The following is a 22,720-nucleotide window of genomic DNA, read 5'->3' as shown; positions in this document are numbered from 1 at the left end:
CAAGCCAGGGGGAGCCAGAGGAGAGGGAGTGTGTGAGAGGAACTGGGTACAAGAGGTGTGTAAAAAGCTGAGAGTGAGTAGGTGTACTGCTGGAGGACTGAGAAGTACAAGCATTATCAGACATCAGGAGGAGGGTCTGGTGGTGAGGACAAAGAAGGTGTTGGGAGGAGGCCATGGGGAAGTAGCTCAGGGAGTTGTAGGTGTTGTGCAACTGTACCAGGAGGCACTCTAAACAGCTGCAGTCCACAGGACCCTGGGCTGTAACCTGGAGTAGAGGGTGGGCCTGGGTTCCCCCCATACCTCCCAACTCCTGAGCAAACACTGGAGGAATTGACGTGGACTATAGCTTCTACCAGAGGGGAAGGTCCCTGGACTGTTTCTTGACCCACAGGGTGAATCTGTGAAGTGAGCAAATCTGCCAATAAGCGCCGGACCCACCAAGGTAGAGGAGGAACTTTGTCACACCAGACACAGTGGCCTTGATGACAAAAGATTATATAAACCAAAAACCACATTTATATTAGGTTACTCCCAATCCCAAAAGGTCGGTCACTTAGCCCAGGTCAATGGATGCTCTCAATCTTACACCAAAGAGAACACAGGCAGCCAGTTTCTCTAGTAAACTAACTAAATACTTATTAGCTAAGAAAAGAAAATGAGAATTATTGAGAGGTTAAAGCAGGTAGAATATATTACAGGGTGAGTGTAAGTTTGTAAATCCAAAATGGTGGTAGAGATGTAGTAATCTGCTAGTTTTCCTTCAGTCTCTCAGGGTTACCCAAAATAACATTGGAGATCTCTGGAATGCTTCTGTGTGAGTATCCAAAAATAGTTCAGAGACACAAAATTGTTCCCTGAATCCTTATTTATAGTTTTTTCACATAGAAAGCAAGCTGTCCATGCTTTTCCCCATGAGGGTTTCCTTTGCTGATGTGAGTGAGGAATGCATCTTGAATCCTTGACCTCCGATCATTACACTAGTGACCATTTGCTTTGAAGCTAGCCTCTTCTTCATTTGCATCCCTCCAAGGCTTCATCTGCATTTAATGTGTATTTATTTAGTTACAAGTATCTATATCCTGCAAAGGCCTGCCATTAAAAGGATCATTCCATTAGTTTCATGAAGTTTACACATTAAGTAAATTCTCATCTTAATGCTATCACACACTGTTGATCTAGAGTTAATTAAGTACAAATATACAGAATGTCATGCAATAGCATTCAACAGGTTACAGATAAGTGAAGTCAATATCATTCAGATTTCCTTTGAACGAAACATTTCTTTGATATTCACACACAAGTGAATTGGCCTATTACTCTGACCTGAACTGGCCTGCACCCTGAGCTATCCCCCTCCTCCCTGAGCTCCACCCTGCCCACACACAGCTCCTAGCGCCCCTCTCCCTGTGTCCTGATCTACCCCCCTGCCCACACACAGCCCCAGCTATCCCCCTCCTCCCTGCACCCTGAGCTACCCCCCTTCCCGCACACAGCCCCAGCTATCCCCTCCCTGTGTCCTGAGCTACCCCCCTGCCTGCATACAGTGCCAGCTACTCCTTCCCTACACCCTGAGCTACACCCTCCCTGCACCCTGAGCTACCCCCCTTCCCACACACAGCCCCTAGCGCCCCTCTCCCTGCACCCTGAGCTACCTCCCTGCCCGCACACAGCCCCAGCTATCCCCTCCCTGCCCCCTGAGCTACCCCCCTGCCTGCACACAGCCCCAGCTATCCCCTCCCTGTATCCTGAGCTACCCCCTGTCTGCATACAGCACCAGCTACTCCTTCGCTACACCCTCCCTGCACCCTGAGCTACCTCCCTGCCCGTACACAGACCCAGCTATCCCCTCCCTGTGTCCTGAGCTACCCCCCTGTCTGCACACAGCCCCTAGCGCTCCTCTCCCTGCACCCTGAGCTCCAACCGGCCCGCACACAGCCCCTAGCGCTCCTCTCCCTGCACCCTGAGCTCCAACCGGCCCGCACACAGCCCCAGCTATCCCCTCCCTGTCTGCATACAGCTATCCCCTCCTGTCTGCATACAGCGCCAGCTACTCCTTCCCTACACCCTGAGCTACACCCTCCCTGCACTCTGAGCTATCCCCTGTCTGCACACAGCCCCTAGTACCCCCTCCCTGCACCCTGAGCTATCCTCTGCCTGCACACAGCCCCTAATATCCCTGTCCCTACACCCTGAGCGACACCCCTGCCTGCACACAGCCCCTAGCGACTCCCTACCTTCACCCTGAACTACCCCCTGCCCTCACACAGCCTCTAGTGACCCTGTCCCTGCACCCTGAGCTGTTTTCAATTTTTGAGGGGCTAAGCCCCCCACCTTTAAGTTATAATTTTTGGTTGCGCCCCCCCAGACAGGCTGGGCAGCCTGCTGAGGTGAGTGAGGGGGTGGAGGTGGCGCTCCCTCCCTGGACCCCACCAGGCAGCAGTGGCTCGAGCCTCGCTGGCTCCTGCCCTGCCCCAAATAACAGTCAAACTATATGTATGCCCAAGGTCCTGCCCCAAGTCCCCCACCCTCACCCCTGCTGGGCTCTGGAGTTTTTATAGCATGTCGAGGTGGGCCTCAGAGAGAAAAAGGTTGAGACCCCCTGACGTAGAGCACTCTGGAAACCTTAGGTGCTATGAGAACACAACAATGGAAGGAAATCTTGTGCTCAGTAAAAGCCCTGACGAATGTGCTGCACAGGAAATGATAGCTGTGTTGTGATCATGCTGTCCGTGCCAGAACAAGGTTCACTCATTTTGTTACTGATTGTGGTGAGAAGCACAGAAAAGTCTGTCTGAAGCCAGATACTGGATCGGAGACCATAAAATTAGCTCTTATAACTGGGAAGATTGGATTTGCTCATGCCAGGGCATGATTTTGGGGATCCAGTAGATGATAGGACTATATTGTAAAACCTTCTGCCCATCTAAGTTGGCAGCAACAAGGGCCGGGTTCTGTATCTAGGGGTTCCGTTTCAATAACGCAATGCAAAACCAGCTCGAGCCCCCACCCAGTGACCTGGGACAATTACATACCACCCCCTGGGTGCCTCTAAGAGGCAATACTTCCCCTCTCGCAAGCACAGAGTCTGAGTGTAACAGAAAATGTTTAATAACATGAGGTAAACGACATCAGCATTAAATTGGAAAAACACCACAAACAGGATTCATAACACAAACCATGGGCAAAAAACCCACCCCAGCAAATTGGGCTGTGTCCTTTCCCTTTGGTTCTTGAATCCAGCAACCCAAAAATCACCCAGTCCCCAAAGTCCAACACCCCCAAAGTCTCTTGGGTCCAGCAACCACCCAAAGTCCCAAAAGTCCAACAGACCCCAAAGTCTCTGTCCCTGGTCAGTGCAGCCCCACAGTAAAAGGGGGGGAGGGCACACAGGGTGTTAAGGGGCACCTTACGTGATCCGAGGCCGGCTGGCCGTCTCTCCGTGGGGTTCCGCCACAGCCTTCACCACAAGCCAGTCCACTTCCTGTCATCCCACAAATTGCTCCAGCAGCTGCTTAGCAATATACCTTCAGGCTCCCCCACTCGTTAACACAGCACTCAGTGATCTCAGCTCTTAATAACTTTAGCTCTTTTGTGATTTCAGCTCTTAGCAATTTCAGCTCATAGTAGGGGAGCTTCAGTGCTAGTGCACCATTGGCCCAAAGTGAATTCAGCTCAGCAGCCTGTAACTAGACTCCTAATGGAACCAAAATTAGCTCTGACATTCAACAGTGGAGAGAGACAGTAGTGCAATTGGTGTTTCAGACCCTCAAAGGGAGCACATCCTCTCTCCACTCACTGGATTTTGTAACCCATGTCCCTTGTCAAGCAAGTGCTACTTAGGTAATGGTGAAGGACTCACTCAGTCCTTCTGTCATACAACAGTTCCACTGGCCTTGATTCACAGAATCAGGGTAACAAAACTTTATTCTTCCTGCCCCAATAACAGAGAAAACTGGGGATCCCACACCAGCCAAAGTAACCACTTTGAGTTGCTGTTGTTTCATGCCAGGCGAGTGGGTGTGCCTATGCAAACAAGATCAGCCCCTGGAGTTCTTTTCCACACTTGCCATAATTCACCACCAGATGTCAGGGTAGAGCTCATCCTGACTCTGCTTACAATATTTTTTTTTTAAGGGGGAAGTCCAGTGAGCAAACTTCCCTTCAGCAGAAGTGAAAATAGCCTCATGATATCCGAGTCTGTCGTTTGTCAGACGATGTTGTAACTTGAACCTTATTTAATCACAGCTTTCAGAAACCCGAAGGACTTGTTCTGCAAAGAAAATCTTTCATGGAAAGTAATCAAAACCAGGTGTTTATGTGAGACCAGAACATTTTTTAGCGTTGAAGGGGTGGGGCGGATGGATCATTTTTGTCTGGACGTACATACAAGTTAGATTACCAGAAGTAAAGTAAAGCATGGCAGTATCCGCTTGAAGCAAAGCCTTTGCGGAACCTGAGTAAGTATGAAAGAGTTGTTCGCTATTTTTCTGTCATTTTGGAGGCTGGCGTGGAATAGTGCATTAATTATATCTTTCCCGGGCTTGGTTTCACTTTCTTTGGCATTGAGTTTTGCTGCCCTTTGGCCCTAACGGGATGAACGGGTATATGACCAGGATGGTGAATGTTTCACACACAATGGACCAGATTCTGAACTCTGCTTATTCCAGTGTAAATCCGAAGGAACGCCACTGAATGAAGTTACTCCAGATTCAGAGTAAAACTGAGCTGGGAACCTGGCCCAATGAACTGATTGTGTTGCTATGTAGGGACTCTTTCAAGGGAAAGTGTAGGGATTTATTTCATAAAGAGATATTTTAGAGGTGTGTGGTGTTTACTAAAAAAATTAGTTAAATCTGAGCTAAAATATTCACAGCACACACAACTACATGCATTTTTCACAGTACATTGATTCAGCTAGTGAGACTTAGGGTAGTTGTCCCCTCTAGATGCTCTGGTGAGGGGCACAGTAGAAATATCTACGTCTGACAGCCTGCCTTACACTTCCTAAGTTAAATTCTCCACATAAAATTGCCATTGAATCAGTTGAGCAGATGCTGCCTGGACTTTATTTGCAATGAATTAAACACAGGCTATGAGGGAGTGGATGACTGAGCGGAATGGGAGGGCGATATGGAGCCTTCTGTCTTCAACTTACTGCTTCAAACCCTGTCCAGTTTGGCTTTTGAGTTAGGTGGGGCGTCAGTCTAATTCCCAGCGGGCAGGTGGATGTGACGGGTTTGGTCACAGAGACCGCCTTGGGACTGTCACCTGACGTGCTGAGATTACCTCTGAGCCCATTTTCCCTGGCAACTTGGGACTCCAGAACCCTGCCTTGTTGAGCCAGACATGCTAGCCTGCTGCAACACAGACCCTGGGTCTGGTCCACACCCCCAAAGCTGCAGACTTAACTGAAAACAGCTCAGTCAGTTACCTGTGTCCAGCACCCAGTTCCCAATGGGATCCAACCCCCAAATAAATCCATTTTACTCTGTATAAAGCTTATAGATTGGCTTTTGAGTTTGGTGGGGTGTCAGTCTAATTCCCAGTGGGCCAGTGGACACCTCAGAAAAGCTACCACCACAATCACCGTGAACTTCCTCCCATTGCCCTCCCCACAGCAGAGAGGCTAAGGCTGTATGGGCAGAGGTGCCTTGGCAGGGCATTGTGTGTGGAGGTCATATGGCCTGTGGTGCGCACACCTTGCATGGAAAGAAGGTGGTGAGCTGAGTAATTCCTGGTGACTGAGTTGTGGGGAGTCTGTGCGGGACTGTAGACTGCAGGAGTGATGTCCCAGCCCCCGGTGAAGTTAATGGGACCATTGCCACTGATTTCACGGAGGTCAGGAGTTTAGTTTAGGCAGCAGTGAGCCGCGAGAATGCCCACTGTTGCACAGCATAAATCTAATAGTAGTGGGATTCTAGCAACGGTCCTGTGAAAACACCACATGGACACACGAGTTTGAAAGGCCTCCTCCTAATCTTTTATCCATCAATGTCACTGGAGTTGAAGGTGCTGAGGACTGGGCTCCAAACCAGCCTCGCAGTGTCTTCCTGTTCTGCTGCTCTGACCACATGGCCTCTGTTGTGACTTCCCCTTTTTCTCTGCAAAGAGTCCAGACTGCTAATCTTCAAAGCACCTCCTGGCTGTGCCCCTGCCTATCTCCAGCGCTGCCCTCCTTCTTTCTCTCTCTCTCTCGTCCCTTCTTCCATGCCGCTTGGTTAACCGCTGCTATGCAGCCCACTACTTCCTGCCTGCTACAAGCTCCTGGAACCCCACAGGTTCTGTGACCCATCCAAGCTCCCGTGATCAAACCACAGGCTGGTTGGCCTGTGCTGTATTGTTCTGTCTCATAGCCACTTGTGCCTTAACTGTAGGGTGACCTTATTTGTGGGGAAGGTCACCTTTTTGGTTAGCAGACTTTGTCTAATGGAAAGCACCATGTGCCCTTAGAACTCATCATAAGGCTTTGGAGTGGATGGGCGGGAAGGCCTCTCTGGTCCATCCAGTGCTATGTGTTATGAGGATTATACACAGCACTCAGAGCGTCAGAAGGGCATTTTCATCAGAGTCACTCCAATAAGTGCAAGTCATCTCTGTTAGTATGAAACATGGTCGTTTCAGTCAAGTCAAAAATTACTTAGACGAGTTAGATGTCTTCGAATCACCAGGGCCTGATGAAATGCATTCTAGAATACTCAAGGAGCTGACTGAGGAGATATCTGAGCCATTAGCAATTATCTTTGAAAAGTCATGGAAGACGGGAGACATTCCAGAAGACTAGAAAAGGGCAAATATATAAAAAGGGAAATAAGGACAACCCAGGGAATTACAGACCAGTCAGCTTAACTTCTGTTCCCCAGAAGATAATGGAGCAAATAATTAAGCAAAAACAGATCATGTCAAACCAACCTGATAGCTTTCTTTGACAGGGTAACAAGCCTTGTGGATAGGGGGGAAGCGGTAGATGTGGTATATCTTTTGATACTGTCTTGCATGACCTTCTCATAAACAAACTAGGGAAATACAACCTAGATGGAGCTATTATAAGATGGGTGCATAACTGGTTGGAAAATCGTTCCCAGAGAGTAGTTATCAGTGGTTCACAGTTGTGATAAATGAATTGGGGGGTAGCTCCCTTTTATGGACACCCAGCCAGCCACTTAGCTATAAAGTCCCTCTTGGTGTCTGTTCTTTGCTTGCCTTACCTGTAAAGGGTTAAAAAAAAAAGTCCCCCAGGTAAAGGAAAGGGAGTGGAAACCTGACCAAAAGAGATAATGGGAAGGATAGAGCATTTTAAAATGGGGGAAAAAAGCTTTCCCTTTGTCTCTCTGTTGTTCTCTCTTGGCTGAAGAGATGGGGCAGCAGGAATGCTGTGTAAAGTTTGGATCAGATATGAAAAATCATCTTCCTTACCTAGAAGGATTCATTGGGACAGGAAATGTTTAGATAGACGCGATCAGGTTTATTTCTTTATTTTGGCTTGTGGACTTCCTCTGTGCTAAGCTCGGGTATTTTTGTTTTCTTTTGTAACATTAAGCTGGACCCCAGGGAGCCAGGCCTGGTGTTTAACCCCTTTTCAGTTGCTCTGTAAAATCTAGCAATAGCCTGATTTTCCAGATGTGTTTCCGTTCTTCTTTTTTTAAATAAAATTTACCTTTTTTAAGAACCTGATTGGTTTTGTGTCTTAAAAAGTCTGTGCGTGTTTTTCACTTAGTTGGTGGCAACAGATGGGTTTCCCTTTAGTTTGTTTTCTTCCTAGCTGTCAGAGTGGTTAAGCACTGGAATAAATTGCCTAGGGAGGTTGTGGACTCTCCATCATTGGGGATTTTTCAGAGCAGGTTGGACAAACACCTTTCAGGGATGGTCTAGATAATACTTAGTCCTGTCTTGAGTGCAGGGACTGGACTAGATGACTTCTCGAGGTCCCTTCCAGTTCTATGATTCAGTGCCTTTTGGTTGTACTATCTAAGAGCCTGACTGGGCCCCTCCTGCCCACATTCACTGAGTAGTACCTTACTGCAGGAATATTTCCTTGCAATGTTGCCAGCCATGAAGGTTCAAAAATCATGAGTTAGACCCCCGCAAAAATCATTAGATTGGCTCAAAAATAAATCTTTTGGGGGCTTTTGATTTGCCTTCTAGTCTTGGAGCCCTTAGGGGAGTCATGTTTTCAAGCTTTTCTTTGCAATCAAGAGAGACAGCTTACTTTTTTTAAAACATGCAAGCTGAGATTCTCACCTCATCACAGGACTCCAGGAGCTGAGGCTTGCAGAAAAACACAAGACTCGTCATAAAATCGCACGAGTTGGCAACACTGCACTGGACTCCTGGCAATGCTGAGCATTATGCTCTGTAGTGTTTGCAGGATTGGGCCCTGCTGTTGTTATTATGGGCTGGCCTGCAAACTGCACTGCCCCAGAAATAGCTTCAGAGACACCCCAGTTAGGCACAAATCCCCTAGTGCTCGCCTCTTGCACTGGGGCAGGGAGCTAAACCGTCTGCTACAACTTCTCCAGCCCCCAGCTCCAGCCAGCTCTGTGAATGGGCCTGGGGAGGTATTGTTCTGCCCCTGTATGCACAGCTGCCTATTTTTGGAGGGAGGCAGTGCACACAGTCCTTGCTTCCTCCCCCTCTCCCCGAGCTCCCTACCAGCAAACCTGGAGCTACAATCCAAGCAGGTCTTACCCAGCCATGCTCCCCTACTCCCCTGCCTGGCTACATAAGAACCAGCCAAAAACCTAGCGCTATAACCATTTAAAAAAACACGTGTTCAATCTTTGTACCCAGCAGCTTTGCCTATGCTCTGTGACTGCCTGCTGCGTGCCTTTGCCATCCTCCCTCTGCTCCCGTTCTCCAGTAGCTTAATGAGGCTACAGAAAAAATCTTTGCACTGGGTAGGCCCTGGATAAATATAGTGCGTCATTCTCCAGGGCTGTCGAGCCGTCATCGTTTCCCAGCACGACATTAAAACATGGAACAGGCTGAAAATTGTTGCTCTGGAGATGAGACGTCTTATGCCAAGACTAATCCTGGGCTGAGTGTTTACCCTTGGTGGGTAGTTGTTATTCCCCCTCTAGACACCTTGGCTGCAATGCAGTCCCCGGAAACAACCGCGGCTGCAATGCAGTGCTCTGTTACCACTGTAATCAGGAGAGGCAGGTCTGAGCACAAGAGAACAGCCAGAAGGGAAGGGCTGATAGAAAAGCTGGTTTAGTTCCTACTTGGGGATCTGCAGAACACTCAGGTAAGCGTCCGGAATTGCCAAACGTGAATCTATTAGGATTTTAAATGTCAGGATGCCCTGATTTTTCTTTATTGGGAATTGGTGCCATTTCTTGGCAAGCGCTAACTCCTCCTGTCAAGATACTATGGAGATGGGCACCATAGAAATGTGTGTATGATAATAAAGAAACTTCAACTGCTTTCTGCTCCCCATCTCATAGGAGTGAAATTAGAAATGGTCAGATACTGAGGAGTGCATCTAGTGCATCGCCCACTCTCCCCTGGGCCCATGCAGGATGGATCCCCGTTCTACATTCTCCAGTGCTGCGTGGGCAGGTGATATCCAAGCACTGTTTACAGCTAAGGGGCAGCTCCATGGTCAGTCCCCAGCAGAGGCCGCTCAGGGCATAGGCAAGCTAGGCAGCTGTCTGGGGCAGCAGATTCATCAGCAAGTTGAGATGTGACCCACCGGGCACTAGTTATCTGTGTGCCCCCTGCTGATGGACATTAACAGTTCATTAAAGCACTTTGAGATGGTCCCTCCATAGTGCCTCCCAGGCCATCGGTTGCTTTCTCTAGTGTCCTGCCCCATCTACCCCCTATGTCCTATTCCCCCACCCCATCTGCCCCATGATCTGCTCTCTGCCCCATTTTCCTAGCCTCCGTGTCCTAGTCTCTCCCTACCCCATTTGTCCCTCACTACATCCTGAACCCCACCCTATCTGTCCTCTGTGTCCTGGTCTCCCCCCCGGTCCCCATCCCTACCCCATGTCCAGACTCTAGTCCCCCTGTATTATCCCCCCCATTGTTCCCCCATGTCTTGCATCCCTGGGAGCTGCAGTAAGCACCGCCAGGACCCCGGACCCCAAACCCCCTGCCCAGTGAAAGTGAGTGAGGGTTGGGGAGAGCGAGCGACAGAGAGATGGGGGATGGAGCAAGTGATGATGGGGCCTTAGAGAAGGGGTGGGGGTCTCAGGACAGGGGGCAGGGCAGGGGTGTTCGTTTTGTGCCATTAGAAAGTTGGCAACCCTAACCTGCACTGTAGGGTGTTTGGATTGACACTCAGAGGGATGTCTTGGGATGGGGTTGCCAGAGCCCACCTGGGGAGGGTGCAGCAGATGGAGCCGAACGCTGCGAGTCCCAGCATATGGTGCTCTTGGGGGCAGATCTGTAATGTGGGCCTGGGTAGGGCTGCTGGCTCCTTTGGGGCCCCAGTGGCAGGGTCCTTCCAGAGAAGGAGGAGTTTGCTGCTATATTTGCCGCTCTGTCACCCTGAAAGAGAACCGACTGGGGGTGGGACAGGGAGCTGCAGGGTTCACGTCTGTCTGCATGAGGCATCCTCTTTGAAACGTGGGTGCTGTTTTAAAGGAACCACTTCGGTCCCATCCACATTTCTACCAGATCCCGGGTGTGAGCAGGGGTCGCTTACCCACCCACCCACTAGGCCAGGACTGTAGCCAGGTTTAACACCACCGTTTGATCCAGTTTGTGTGGACCAGACTTGAGGGGGCTCCGCCCCTTACATTCCTGCTGGGGTCTATGTCCCTGATCTCTGGGCCTCACACACAATTGTATAAACCTGGCACCCATGTTAAAGAACTGCCAATGCTCACAGGGTGCACACTGTCTAATAGAGGGGGGCAGCACACTGAAGTCCTGTCTACAGGCCTGCTGGCAGGGGGTGCTGGGGGAGAGGGCAAAGGGGGCAATTGCTCAGGGGCCCGGGCGATTTAAAAGGTTGATTGTCTGGGGCGGCCACAGGGGAGGGATAGCTCAGTGGTTTGAGCATTGGCCTGCTAAACCCAGGATTGTGAGTTCAATCCTTGAGGGGGCCACTTAAGGATCTGGGGCAAAATCAGTACTTGGTCCTGCTAGTGAAGGCAGGGGGCTGGACTTGATGACCTTTCAAGGTCCCTTCCAGTTCTTGGAGACAGGATATCTCCATTCATTCAGACAGCAGCATGCTGGGCTGCCAAGCCAGGAGGGAAGTGCCTTGTGTTGCCCCAGATCAGACCTTCCAGCTGATTAAGGAGTGACTCAGGGTTGTGTCAGGGCTACAGAGACATTAGAGATCCATTGTTATCTAGTGTGTATTACAGCTCTCATCTGTTCCATATTACAGGGTGTTACCTTGACTATGGCAGACCCCAATTTGCCTTCATCTCCTATGCACCTGTGCTGGGATCTTTCTGCCAGGGGCAATTATGGGCCCGTGGAAGTTGGTGTCTATATTCTACAGTGATGACTACATTAGCTGTCCCTACCCTCTGATATCACTGAGTCCAGCTGCGTACTAAGCCTCAAAAAAGATATTCGAGCTTTATCTGAACAAGAGGCTTCATGCAGGTTTGGATAAAATTAGGAGCGCTATCAACCCTCAGGCTTCGGGACATAAGCAAATGAGCCAGGTTCAGGAAAAACGAAGAGGCCTTGTGGCATCTTAGAGGACCTTATATATAAATATACAGCACATGAAAAGATGGGAGTTGCCTTACCAAGTGGGGAGTCAGTGCTAACGAGGCCAATTCAATTAGGGTGGATGTGGCCACAATAGTCTATTACAGTATAATTAGCCAGGGCATTGTGGCCATAGTGGGGTTTCTCTGATACAGCTTGGGAAGACTGCTGCAGAGACTAGCTGGACTCTCAGTCTGTTGCTGTCCAATCCCTGTTAGATGCCTGGCCTCAGAGAGGATGAATTAGAACTGTGAGATAAAATGAGCTGTTGAGCATTTCATGCTTCCCTGTATGTCCCTTGCTGTGGGAGCTTTATACCCGGTTTGAAGACCAGTGCCTAATCTTTTGTCCATGGCCAACTGAGAGCTGCTGGGAATGGAAATTTGTCTTTTTTTTTTTTTTTTTGCTCCACTTTAGGAGACATGACTTGCTGGAAAGTGGTGAAATCTGTTCTCATACTCTGCCTAATCCTCATTCCCATATTTGTCTGGTAAGTATCTACTGCTGGCCTTACTTCCCCACTGACAGACTCTAGGAATGCTCACAGGTAAACACTGCTAGTGATGCATCACAAATCACTTGGAGGGAGACTAGGTATTTTTATTATTACTATTTATAGTTTGCAGGTATTTCTGGCCCTGGTATAATGGCTGTCATGCACCATTCCGGAGGGGGCTGTATGTCCCCAGTGGGGAAGGGAGCCCTATATATTTAAATGGTTTGCAGTCTGTAAAACACTTTGAGGTAAATAGTAATAATACTTATCCCTTATGTTAAAGCTGGATCCTACTGGACATCAGCCGTTCATGATGCCCTTTCACATCTGAACTGCAGTAAATTATAGCCCAAACATAATTTGGGGTATATCCCTGTCCTCTGCATCAGCTGGTGAATTGGCTAGATAACCTAGCAGGCCTTCTCAGTCTCTGTGCAGGATTCTGAGAAAACCTTTGAAAATCCTGTCAAGTGCTGGAAAATGTCTTCCTATCTTTTAATGATTTCTCCTGTTACTTGCAGGATGACAGTCTGGAATGGGCCAGTCCACTACCTTCCATACTACCTTCCTTGTCCAGAAATCTTGTAAGTATCCTGTCTGAGACAGAGCTGAAATGAGGATTTACCTAAAGTCACACACTGAGTCTTGGCAGAGCTGGGACTAGAACTGAGATCATCTAGTTCCTGGTCCTCTTCCCTGCCAACTGGATTATTATTATTTATTATCTATATTGCTGCAGTGCTTAGGAGTCCTAGTCTTGGAGCAGGACCCCATTGTGCTAGGTGCTGTACGAACACAGAACAAAAAGATGGCCCCTGTCCTAAAGAGCTTAGGCCCAGATCCTCACCGGTAGTTAGGCCACTTACTTCCATTGATTTCAATGCGAATTAGGAGCCTAAATACCTTTGTGAAGCTGGGCCTTACATCTAAGTAACCATAGGACCATAGTGGCCTTCTGTCCTTAGTCAGTGGCCTTAGACAATATCATTCCCCACCCCATGTCACCGTCTATTGTTCTTGTTGAAGATCCCATTACTTAGAAATGGGAAACACTACATTCTGTAGAGAGAATAAGAATCTAGACATTTCAGGTTGCTTCTCAATACACCCAGCTTGAAACATTCACTGTCCATTAAGATGTATACGCCTCTGCAAGCCATTTTATACTGGGATCTGTTCCAGCTGATGGACTAGCTCCCTTCCCTTTTCTTTCTTTAGCAGGTCATGTGTTCATAGTTTAATAAAGGCACAGAGAGCTGCGTGCAATCACTCTGCCGCTCCCTCGCCTGTAGTTCCCCATCTCCCTCTGGTATTTTTTTTTTTTTTACACTCCATAACCATGTTATTTGGCTCTGTAAAGCAATTGGGGATACAGAGTGTACGAAATCAAGCAGTTCTGAATGGCTACAAACAGTGCCAACCTGCTGTGTGAGCTCAGCATCTGCCCATGTTACCTTTAAACAAATCTAGTGCAGCAGGTGGTGAAAGGAAATCAAACCGAGGGCATTTTGGGTAAGCCGTCAGGTAATGAAATCCAAGTAGGCTGTGAATTTGTGGCTTCGTGATGCTGGAAATCACCCCAGGCTGCTTTGTAAATAGGTTTGATGCTGGCTGCAGCAATGCAAGGTGCTGACCACATGACAATGAAAGCTGTGCTAGCCCAGGGCAGATGCGGTTAGGCAGTGATCCGTCAGTTCTCAGAAATATAGGGGCAGGTTCTCTGCTGCCTCTCCTGAGGGGTCTAGAGCGGGGGTAGGCAGGCGGGCCGAAGGCAGCACGCAAGCTGATTTTCAGTGGCACTCACACTGCCCAGGTCCTGGCCAACAGTCCGGGGGGCTCGGCATTTTAATTTAATTTTAAATGAAGCTTCTTAAACCTTTTAAAAACCTTATTTACTTTACATACAACAATAGTTTAGTTATAGATGACAGACTTATAGAAAGAGACCTTCTAAAAACGTTCAAATGTATGACTGGCACGCGGCACCTTAAATTGGGGTGAATAAATGAAGACTCGGCTCACCACTTCTGAAAGGTTGCCGACCCCTGCTCTAGACCTAGCATAGCACCTGTGGGGAGAGGGCAGGGTAAAGGTGGCTATAAGCTGCCCTCATGCACCCTCGTTCTGGGCAGCTGCACGGGCCAGGATGCCCCTGACCTAAGTTAGAGCAGCTCTGGGGTCTCAAAGCCTCCCCATGGCTGTCTGTGGCCTGGATGCTCTGGGCGTGCCCCCTGCCTGCTTCCTATGACAGAGCCTGCAGTGGGGCAGGGGGTAGTGGAGGGCTGTCTACATCGACCCTCTGCTGCTCCTGTGGCCAGTGAAATTCTCCTGCAGCGCCTCGACAGTCCGAGTCGGAGGTAGAGTCAGCACTGATCAGAATCTATAGTTTTCTGTTTTGTCTTCCCTCCATTACAGGTTAGAATTTAGCTTTGATTTTGTGTAGCTGCCCAGCGCTGCTGGGATCTGTAAACGAAGCGGGATTCTTCGTGCCCCTTAAGTTCTCGCCAGTAATGAAGAACTGGAACTTTGGTGTCACGTAGTGTTGTTGGTGCAGAGGAGAAGCCGGTACTCACTGTTCGGGCGCTGCAGGGCTAAGAGGAGGACAAATGTCCTTTGGTCAGCAGATGGGAAGTGCTGAGTAGCACTTCCGCTAGCGTTCCAAGGGGGCTTCAGGGGGGAACGCTTGTGTACGTGTGACTGCACGTGAGTCAGGCTCGGAATCCCTCGCCCAACTCGCCTCCCTTTACATCACAAACCCCGTCTCTCCCCAGGTGAAAATTCTTCCAGTAGTGGGGGGTGCCCCAGTGGGTACAGAGCCAGTGATGTGCAGTGCACTCTGACAGTCCCTTGCTAGCTTCTATTCCATTGGCTTATTGCCCTCAGACTCTAGCCTTCTCCTGATTTCCCCAGAGAATCTGGGAGCTGTAAAGGACTCCCTGAAAGCACCCCGTCTCTCCCACCCCATGGGGTTGCGTAGCGAGGTGCCATTTTAAAGGAGTGGTTTCTCTAACTGCTCTTGAAGCTTTACCTAGGGAGGCAATGCGCACAGCCCACCACCAGGCAATGCAGTGTGGGGGGTAGGAGCGACCAGGGCCTGTGCTTTGAGGAGTATTTGGTGCAAGGACTAATCCTGAAGCTGACCTGCCCCGTCGTGTCAAGGAGAATGTACAGATCTTTCCCTCTTTCCTTCTTCTCATGCAGCTCCATGAAACTACAATATGCAGAAGAGAAGCCCGCCCAGCTTTTCCCCGAGTAAGCACCAATCTTTGTAACGTCTCCCCTTTGAAATGCTTTTCCTCTCCTCCAGGCCTAGTCCTCCGTTATTCAGTGGGTTTTTGTTCTCCTCTGCAGGCTATCTTATCCTCAGCCCAGATCACTGGATCAGAAGTAAGTTTCCTCCCAGGACAGCCTGATTCTGCGACCCCCCTCCCCCCCCCCGATGCGAGTAGCACCACTGACCTCAATTTGGGGTGCTCGGGGGTCTCTTGGGATCGGACCCTTTAAGATGATGGGTCAGGTTGTAATACCCTTAATCGCACTGAATATATGAGTAGGCTAATTGAAGTTAATGAGGCTACTTGTGGAGCAAGATACTACTCAACATGAGTCACGGTAACAGAATACAGCCTCATGACGACGAATGGATGGCTGTGTTTCATCCCCAGGCTGATGCATGATTTTCCAAGTAGTTTGGTGTTTGGTGTCTTTGGCCCCATTCTCTTTTAATCCTCCTCCATTAGCCAATGAGGAATGACTAGTTAGGTGCTCAGATGCTACAGTGATGGGCAACAGTATAAAACCCCAAGAGAGGAAGTTTCAATTCCCTTTGGGTACATCATTAGGATTTGGAAGGATCCTTGCAGTGCATTTCCAGAGTGATGACATACCAGATGGAAAAGTGCAGTCACTAATCTCCCCCTGGCTTCCCCTCTGCAGGAGTAGGCCCAACCGGAGCAGTGTGTCTGACGCCCCTAACAAGTTCCCTTCATTAGACACCATTTTAGAGTGTGTGTGTGTGTGTGCATCCCAATTGCTGTTTTGCTAGGATACATTGGGCCTAATTCTCCTCTCACTCATGCTGGTGTAAATTGAGAGTGTCTGCAGTGAAGTCAATGGAGTTATATTGGTGTAAGTGAGAGGAGAATCTGGCCCATTGTATTTTATAGCAGCTTTAGGTGTGAAATGTTTCCGAGGGGGGAGGGGAGCTAATTAGTGGTTACACATGCTACCCTGGGTGTACAAATACCATGGAGAATGAGTCACCCAGAGAGATCCAGTGAAGCCCTTTGTAATGAAAGAAAATGTGATACAAGGGATAAACTTACTCCCAGGGTGTCCAAAAATAAGACTTCCGGTAACTGATCTGGAAAGAGAAGATCTTGATTCAGTGAATGTGTTTTCTACATACAAAACCAAATTCTATTCTTTTGCCCCCATCAGTTCCTGACTTGATTTTGTCTCAATTGCCTTAGACTCCCATAACGTACAAGGAAGTCACCCTCAAGGCTCCTCAAACATTGTGTCCAGTCAGACTGTAGTTCAGCTGCAGCGGAGTCAGTGTAAAACACGGGCCACTGAGCTATTCCCCTGGTTCCTTGAACCCAGCTGACATGCCCTCTGTGGCCTTAGGGGATCTGGGCTGGAAGGTGGGGTTGGGAACACAGCTGGATATTGGCATAGTCCCAAAACATGGCCAAACAAGGCTTCTGTTAAGTCTCTGCAACAAATAGCTGTGGGGCATAGTCTGGAGAAGATTCTGGCGGGCCAGGGCCAGGCGAGCATCATAAAACATATCTCATTAAACACTCCAGAGCCTTTGCAAGCAGCCCTTAGTATAGGAAGAAGGATAAAATGTAAATGAACTACTGCAGTCAGGAGTAACAGGCCTCTGTTACATGTGCATGAGATGCTTATGGTGCCCAGGTGGAAGAGGGTATGGATTTCACGTAGCTTTTGTTGCATGTCTGAATGCTGGGCCAGATATAAAAACATTAGCTATGATCCGACATATGAAAACTACATTTCCAGGCTGGGATAATACAGTGCCACACCAGATTGTCTTTTCATAACCATGGCAACGGGGCCGTTTTGTTTAATTTTAATAATTTTACATATATTTTAAATCCATATGCAGCAACCCATATAAGGCCTGCAACAAATATAAGGAGGGTATGCGTGGCCTCCCCCTGTATGGAGTTCGGTGGCCCTGTGCAGAGATCCCATGGACTTAAGTACGACATAAGTGGAGCATGGACCTTTTGCTGGCCCCTCTGTACAGGACTGGATTTCACCCTAGGAGCAGAAATTCGAAGCCTGATGTAGCCTGCTCCGAGTCCTCATGCAATGAGGTGACGGAAATAGCTGGAGAGACTCATACAGTCATGAATAAGGCTGCGTGTCCATCACAGAAGTCATGGATTCCGTGACTTTCCGTGACTTTTGCAGCAGCCAATGTGGCTGGCTTAGGGGCTGCCCGAATACTCAGGCAGCCCCTGGGCCAGAAGCAGCAGCAGTTTAGGTGTGGGAGGGGGCTCAGGGTTGGGGGTTCAGGGCAGTGGTTACTTGGGGGGAGGGGGAAGGCTCCCTGTCCATGACTTTTACTAAAAATACCCGTGACTAAAACGTAGCCTTAGTTATGAAGCCTCCAGGCTGTTGTGAGGGAAAACTCACAATGGGGGAGACTGGCACGTTTCATGTACAGTGGAACTTGAAGGGTTAACTATTGACTTCACACATGCATTATCCAGCATCTCTTTCACAGCTATACTGGGCTCAGACCAAAGGGGACTGTTTCCTTTTGTTTACCGCCCTTCTCTTCTTCCTTCAGGCGCCTGGATGTGCTGACTCTCACGCCTTGGCTGGCCCCCATTGTTTGGGAAGGAACTTTCAATTCCGAACTCCTGGACAGTGCCTACAAGCCATTGAACCTCACCATAGGGGTGACAGCCTTTGCCATTGGCAAGTAAGTGTCGCCCAAAGGCTCTGGTTCGTGAGGCAAAAGGCTCCTCCCAGCCAGCATTGTCCCCAGCATTGGTCCTGCCATAGATTGGTGCCCAGCGGGTGTGGAGCAGTGAGACCAAGAGGGTGGAATTAAAGGAGTTGTTCAGGGAAGAGAGAGCAGACTAACACGGTCAGGAACAATCTTTTATGCATGCTCAAGTTTCCCCTTCATAAAAGTAAGGGCCTTGTAGCCTGTTGGTAGCAGTGGCACTGGCTAGAGCCTGGACTGGTGGACTCAGCTAGAAATAGGCATCATCATCATAGTAATACCTAGCTCTTCTATCACAATTGTCATCAGTAGATCACAAAGGACTTTATGCCATTAGCCCCATTTTACAGATGGATAAACTGAGGCATAGCGTGGGGAAATGACTTGCCCAAGGTCACCCAGCAGGCTAGTGACAGAGCCAGGAGTCTGGTCACCCTACTCAGACTTGATCATCTCCAGAGGCTGGCGTGCAATAACCTACCTTGCCAGCCATCAACCCCCAATTTTAGAGAATCCCAGGAACATCAGATGCAATGTCACGCAGGCTTTAAATTAAACGTGTGGTTTTGGTGCTGAGTGTAAGTCAAATGACTCCCCAGTGACTTCCCCCATCTGCCAAACTGGAACCATGCGGGTGATCATTAGACAGTCTGAGAAGAGACCCCTTCTGTGATGGAAAGACCTGCTGCATGCTCTAAGCCAGGAGCGTGTGTCACCTCTGCCCCATACGATCATTTACAGCCCCACAGATCAGATTGATGATGTGTACAGTGCAATGGAGGTGCAATTACAGTATGTGTAGACACACCCAAGCTAGCTTTAGTCAGGCTAGCTCGGGGGCTAATAGCAGTGAAGCTGTGGCGCACGGGCTGTAGTTGGCTTCTTGGCTGGCGAGTGCATGCTGCAGCTCGTGCTGCCGCAGCTTTGCTGCTGTTGGGACCTGAGCTAGCTAGATTAAAGCTTGCTCATGTATGTCTACACATGTGGCAGTCACACGTCTGACTGTAGTGTAGACATACCCTAAATGGCCACACAGGCTGTAAAGCCACAGAGAAGCACAGTCAGCAATTTTAAAAGCCTATCCTAGATTCTCTGTAAGAATAGCAAGAGCTGGGACATGTGGGATTTCTAGTTCACTTCAGGTAGTTGACTGGCCAACGCATGTTCTTTATTGTCTCTCTGCCCTCAGCTAAAGTAGTGCTATTCCAACCCATTGCACTTGTAACGTGCCCATCGTTATAGCAGTATCTAGGCAAAACTCTTCCTACCACATCAGACTGTCTAATAAACCTGGGCCATGGCCCTTCTGCCCTATGGTGCTATTCATCAATGCCTTTGTGTCTGCACAGGTACACCATGTTTGTGGGCCGCTTCGTGGAGTCGGCGGAGAAGCTTTTCATGAAGGGCTATCGGGTGAACTACTACATCTTCACCAATGACCCCCAGGTGATCCCCAGAGTCCAGCTGCAGCCCGGCCGGAGTCTCCGCATCGTCCCCATCAAAAAATACTCTCACTGGCAGGAGATTTCCATGCGCAGGATGGAGGCGATAAACAGGCACATCGCAGAGGTGAGCCACCGGGAGGTGAACTACCTCTTCTGCCTGGACATCGACATGGTGTTTCACAACCCATGGGGGGTGGAGACTCTGGGCGAGATGGTAGCGGCCATACACCCTGGGTACTACAACGTCCCTCGCAGCCAGTTCCCTTATGAGAGGAGGAGCTCTTCCGCTGCCTTCATCCCTGACAGCCAGGGGGACTTCTACTATGCAGGGGCCGTCTTCGGCGGGCTGCTCAAGCAGGTGTACGAGTTCACCAGGGCCTGCCACATGACCATCCTGGCAGACAAAGCCAATGGGATCATGGCGGCCTGGCAGGAGGAGAGCCACCTCAACAAGCGCTTCTTTTCCCACAAGCCCTCAAAGCTTCTCTCCCCGGAGTACGTGTGGGATGACACCAAGCCCAAGCTGCCTGAGGTGCGCCTGATACGCTTCTCCACAGTGAATAAGGACTACAAGGAGATACGGGACTGATGTCAGGCCCTCTTGGAGGTGTCTAGCCCTCTCTTTTTTTTTTTTTTTTTTTAAACCATGCAATCAGGCCCTTGACCTGCTGCCAGTGCGGGATGTGTCCCAGTCAGTGTTTTGGATTGTGGAGCTGGCACTGGGAAGGGCAGGTGGTTCTTTCAGCTCAGGGATGGTGTAAGGTACTTGTTGAGAATGGTGTGATGATGCCATAGTGATGGTGACTCCTTGATCTACTTGATCCCTCTTCCCTTTAAATCTGGGGGCTGCCATTGCCTAGAGGGTGGCCTTTTGCCAAGCGATACCAAAGTTTAGAATCCCCTGTGTGCTGGTTTAAAAGAAAAACACCCAAATTGTAGTTTGGTCTGAGACTGGGCAATAAAACAACCATCACCCCTGTCAAACCTCAGCCCTGAATGGAAAGGGGCAGTTAACTTTCATGCTCCAGAAGTGTCTAATACCTTAAGCAAGGCTCAATTTGTAATTAGCCTGGGGAACTCATTGCCACAAGGTATTGTTGAGACCAGGAATTTAGCAGGATTCAAAAAAAGATTGCACATTAATCTGGATAAGGAGAATAGCCACAATTATGGTAAAAAATTAAAAGAATAAACAAGGAGGGAATATTAAACCCTCATAGTGCAGGGCATAAACCAACCTCCAATGATTGGGGTCCTGAGGAAGATTTTCCTGGGAGCAGGTTTTTCTCTAGTTGCCCCCCGCAGGGTTTATTGCACCTTCCTCTGAAGCAGCTGGTTCCAGCCACTGTCAGAGACAGGATACTCAACTAGCCAGAAAAATGATCTTATCCTCTCTGGCGTTTCCTATGTTCCTCATATCCAGCCCAGTTTTGCGGACCTAAGAGATCTGAACAGATCAGATACAGGTCAGGCCAGCATCTGAATGTCTGCATGCATATCTCAACCAAAGCCAACCTCTGAACCTTTTAAATGGTTCACATGTCTCTGTGGATCACTCAGTCTTCTCTGATAAAGAAAATTTGTCACTGATGTGTCCAGGCAGATCCCACTATTCAGTCCATTCCGGTGTTCCTAAGCACTGTGAAACAAATTGGCTAGAAGCTGCCGGGTTGCTGGAAGTAAACAGTAACACCTAATGTGTTGTAGCAAATGGGTTAATTTTGCTTTGTCTTATTAATGAAATACTGTAGTGAAAGGGCAAGTTCTACTCTGGGGCTCCCTCCTCCAGCTGAATAACCGTCCCGTGGCAGTCGGGAGGGGGAGTGGATGTGGGCCGAGGTTACTATTTGTTTGACATGAGAACAAGGAGAAGCCGATCTTGTTACTGTGCAGCCTCAGAACCCGACTCTTCCTCTGGAACCAGAAGAGAAATACAACTGCAGGTAAACAACGATCACCTGCAACGGTGGCTGCCTAACTAAGGCTCAAATGCCACCCACTGGGCTGAAGCACCTGTGCCATAAGCATCTTTCAAATAGCTCCTGAGGCACACGACCAAAGAATAACGCACGTCTTTGCCACGCTCATTTAATGTGAGCAGGGAGAGGGACCACGGGCAAGAGCAGAGAATGCTGGAGCACAGCTCTGCTCCTGCACTGGAAAGCAAGGAGGGGAGGGGGCAGAGGTGACGGGGCTAAGCTGTCTGTTTCCAAGGAAACCGTTCAAAAAAGACTCATTTGGCAGGAGAGGGAGAGAAAATGGGGAAGAGGCAGCTGGCTGCTCTTGCCGCAGATAATTGCTAAATGGCAGCGAATCAAGCGGTCCATTTCCAAAGGCGAGTGGCGTACGGGGCTATTCCAGTCTCATGTTTGCAGGCTCCGATTGTCACTCAGGTGTGTCAGGGTGGGCATTTACCTGCTGCAATGCTTGTTAGCAAGTCCCTTGGCATGCCCATCAAATGTATAACAACAATGGAAAACACTACCCCCCCCAATCATCACCAGCTGGACACATTGGGCTCCCTTGTGATGCTTTCTTCATTAGTACTTGGATGCTGAGGTGAGAGACACCTTAGAGATCTATTTGGATCTCCTATTAAAGTGCCCACTTTGGAGAATTGTGCTCCTTGTCCCTTCCTCGGATAGAGCAAGTATGAAAAATTGGGGCGGGGGTGGGGGGTAATAGGCGTCTCTATAAGGAAAAAGACCCAAAAATCGGGACTGTCCCTATAAAATCGGGACATCTGGTCACCCCACCTCGGAACTAAGCTCTGCATGGACCAGGAGGCCAAGGGAAAAGCCCCATCCTATTTCAAGCCTTAGGCCTACGCCCCTACCCCCAAGAGCTATGGCTATTATTTGTACTGCAGTCGTGCTTGGAGATCCCAACCAAGTTCAGGCCCCTTTGTGCTGGGTGCTGTACACATATGGATTAATAGGTGATCAGGCCAGAATGGACTATTGGGCTCAACTAGTCTGATCTCCTGCATACAACAAAAATTTCACCCAGTGTGGTCTATGTCAAGCCCATAACTTGTGGTTGAGCTAGAGAGTATCTCATAGAAAGGGATCCAGTTTTGGCTTGAAGACTTAGTGATGGAGAATCCACCAC

General features: G+C 49.1%; 1 protein-coding gene across 4 annotated transcripts; it reads left to right on the top strand.

Moving 5' to 3' along the window:
* Positions 1-4,139: 4,139 nt before the first annotated feature.
* On the top strand, positions 4,140-21,306 carry LOC117889501 (globoside alpha-1,3-N-acetylgalactosaminyltransferase 1-like). Of its 4 annotated transcripts, none has more exons than XM_034793811.1 (7): positions 4,140-4,457; positions 12,097-12,169; positions 12,697-12,759; positions 15,377-15,427; positions 15,527-15,562; positions 18,003-18,137; positions 19,514-21,306. In XM_034793811.1, exons 2-7 carry the CDS (start codon positions 12,102-12,104, stop codon positions 20,196-20,198), a joined length of 1,038 nt encoding a protein of 345 aa, XP_034649702.1. In that variant the 5' UTR covers positions 4,140-4,457; positions 12,097-12,101; the 3' UTR covers positions 20,199-21,306. The 4 variants fall into 4 exon arrangements, with proteins under 4 accessions (XP_034649702.1, XP_034649703.1, XP_034649705.1 ...); XM_034793812.1 differs by lacking the exon at positions 4,140-4,457 and adding an exon at positions 7,896-9,244; XM_034793814.1 differs by lacking the exon at positions 4,140-4,457 and adding an exon at positions 9,229-9,244 and having other exon boundaries at positions 15,504-15,562.
* Positions 21,307-22,720: the final 1,414 nt, after the last annotated feature.

Source organism: Trachemys scripta, chromosome 17 (genome assembly GCF_013100865.1).
Source record: "Trachemys scripta elegans isolate TJP31775 chromosome 17, CAS_Tse_1.0, whole genome shotgun sequence".
Taxonomy (NCBI): domain Eukaryota; kingdom Metazoa; phylum Chordata; order Testudines; family Emydidae; genus Trachemys; species Trachemys scripta.
The sequence above is the reverse complement of the archived record's forward strand: the minus strand, read 5'-3'. Positions and strand labels throughout refer to the sequence as shown.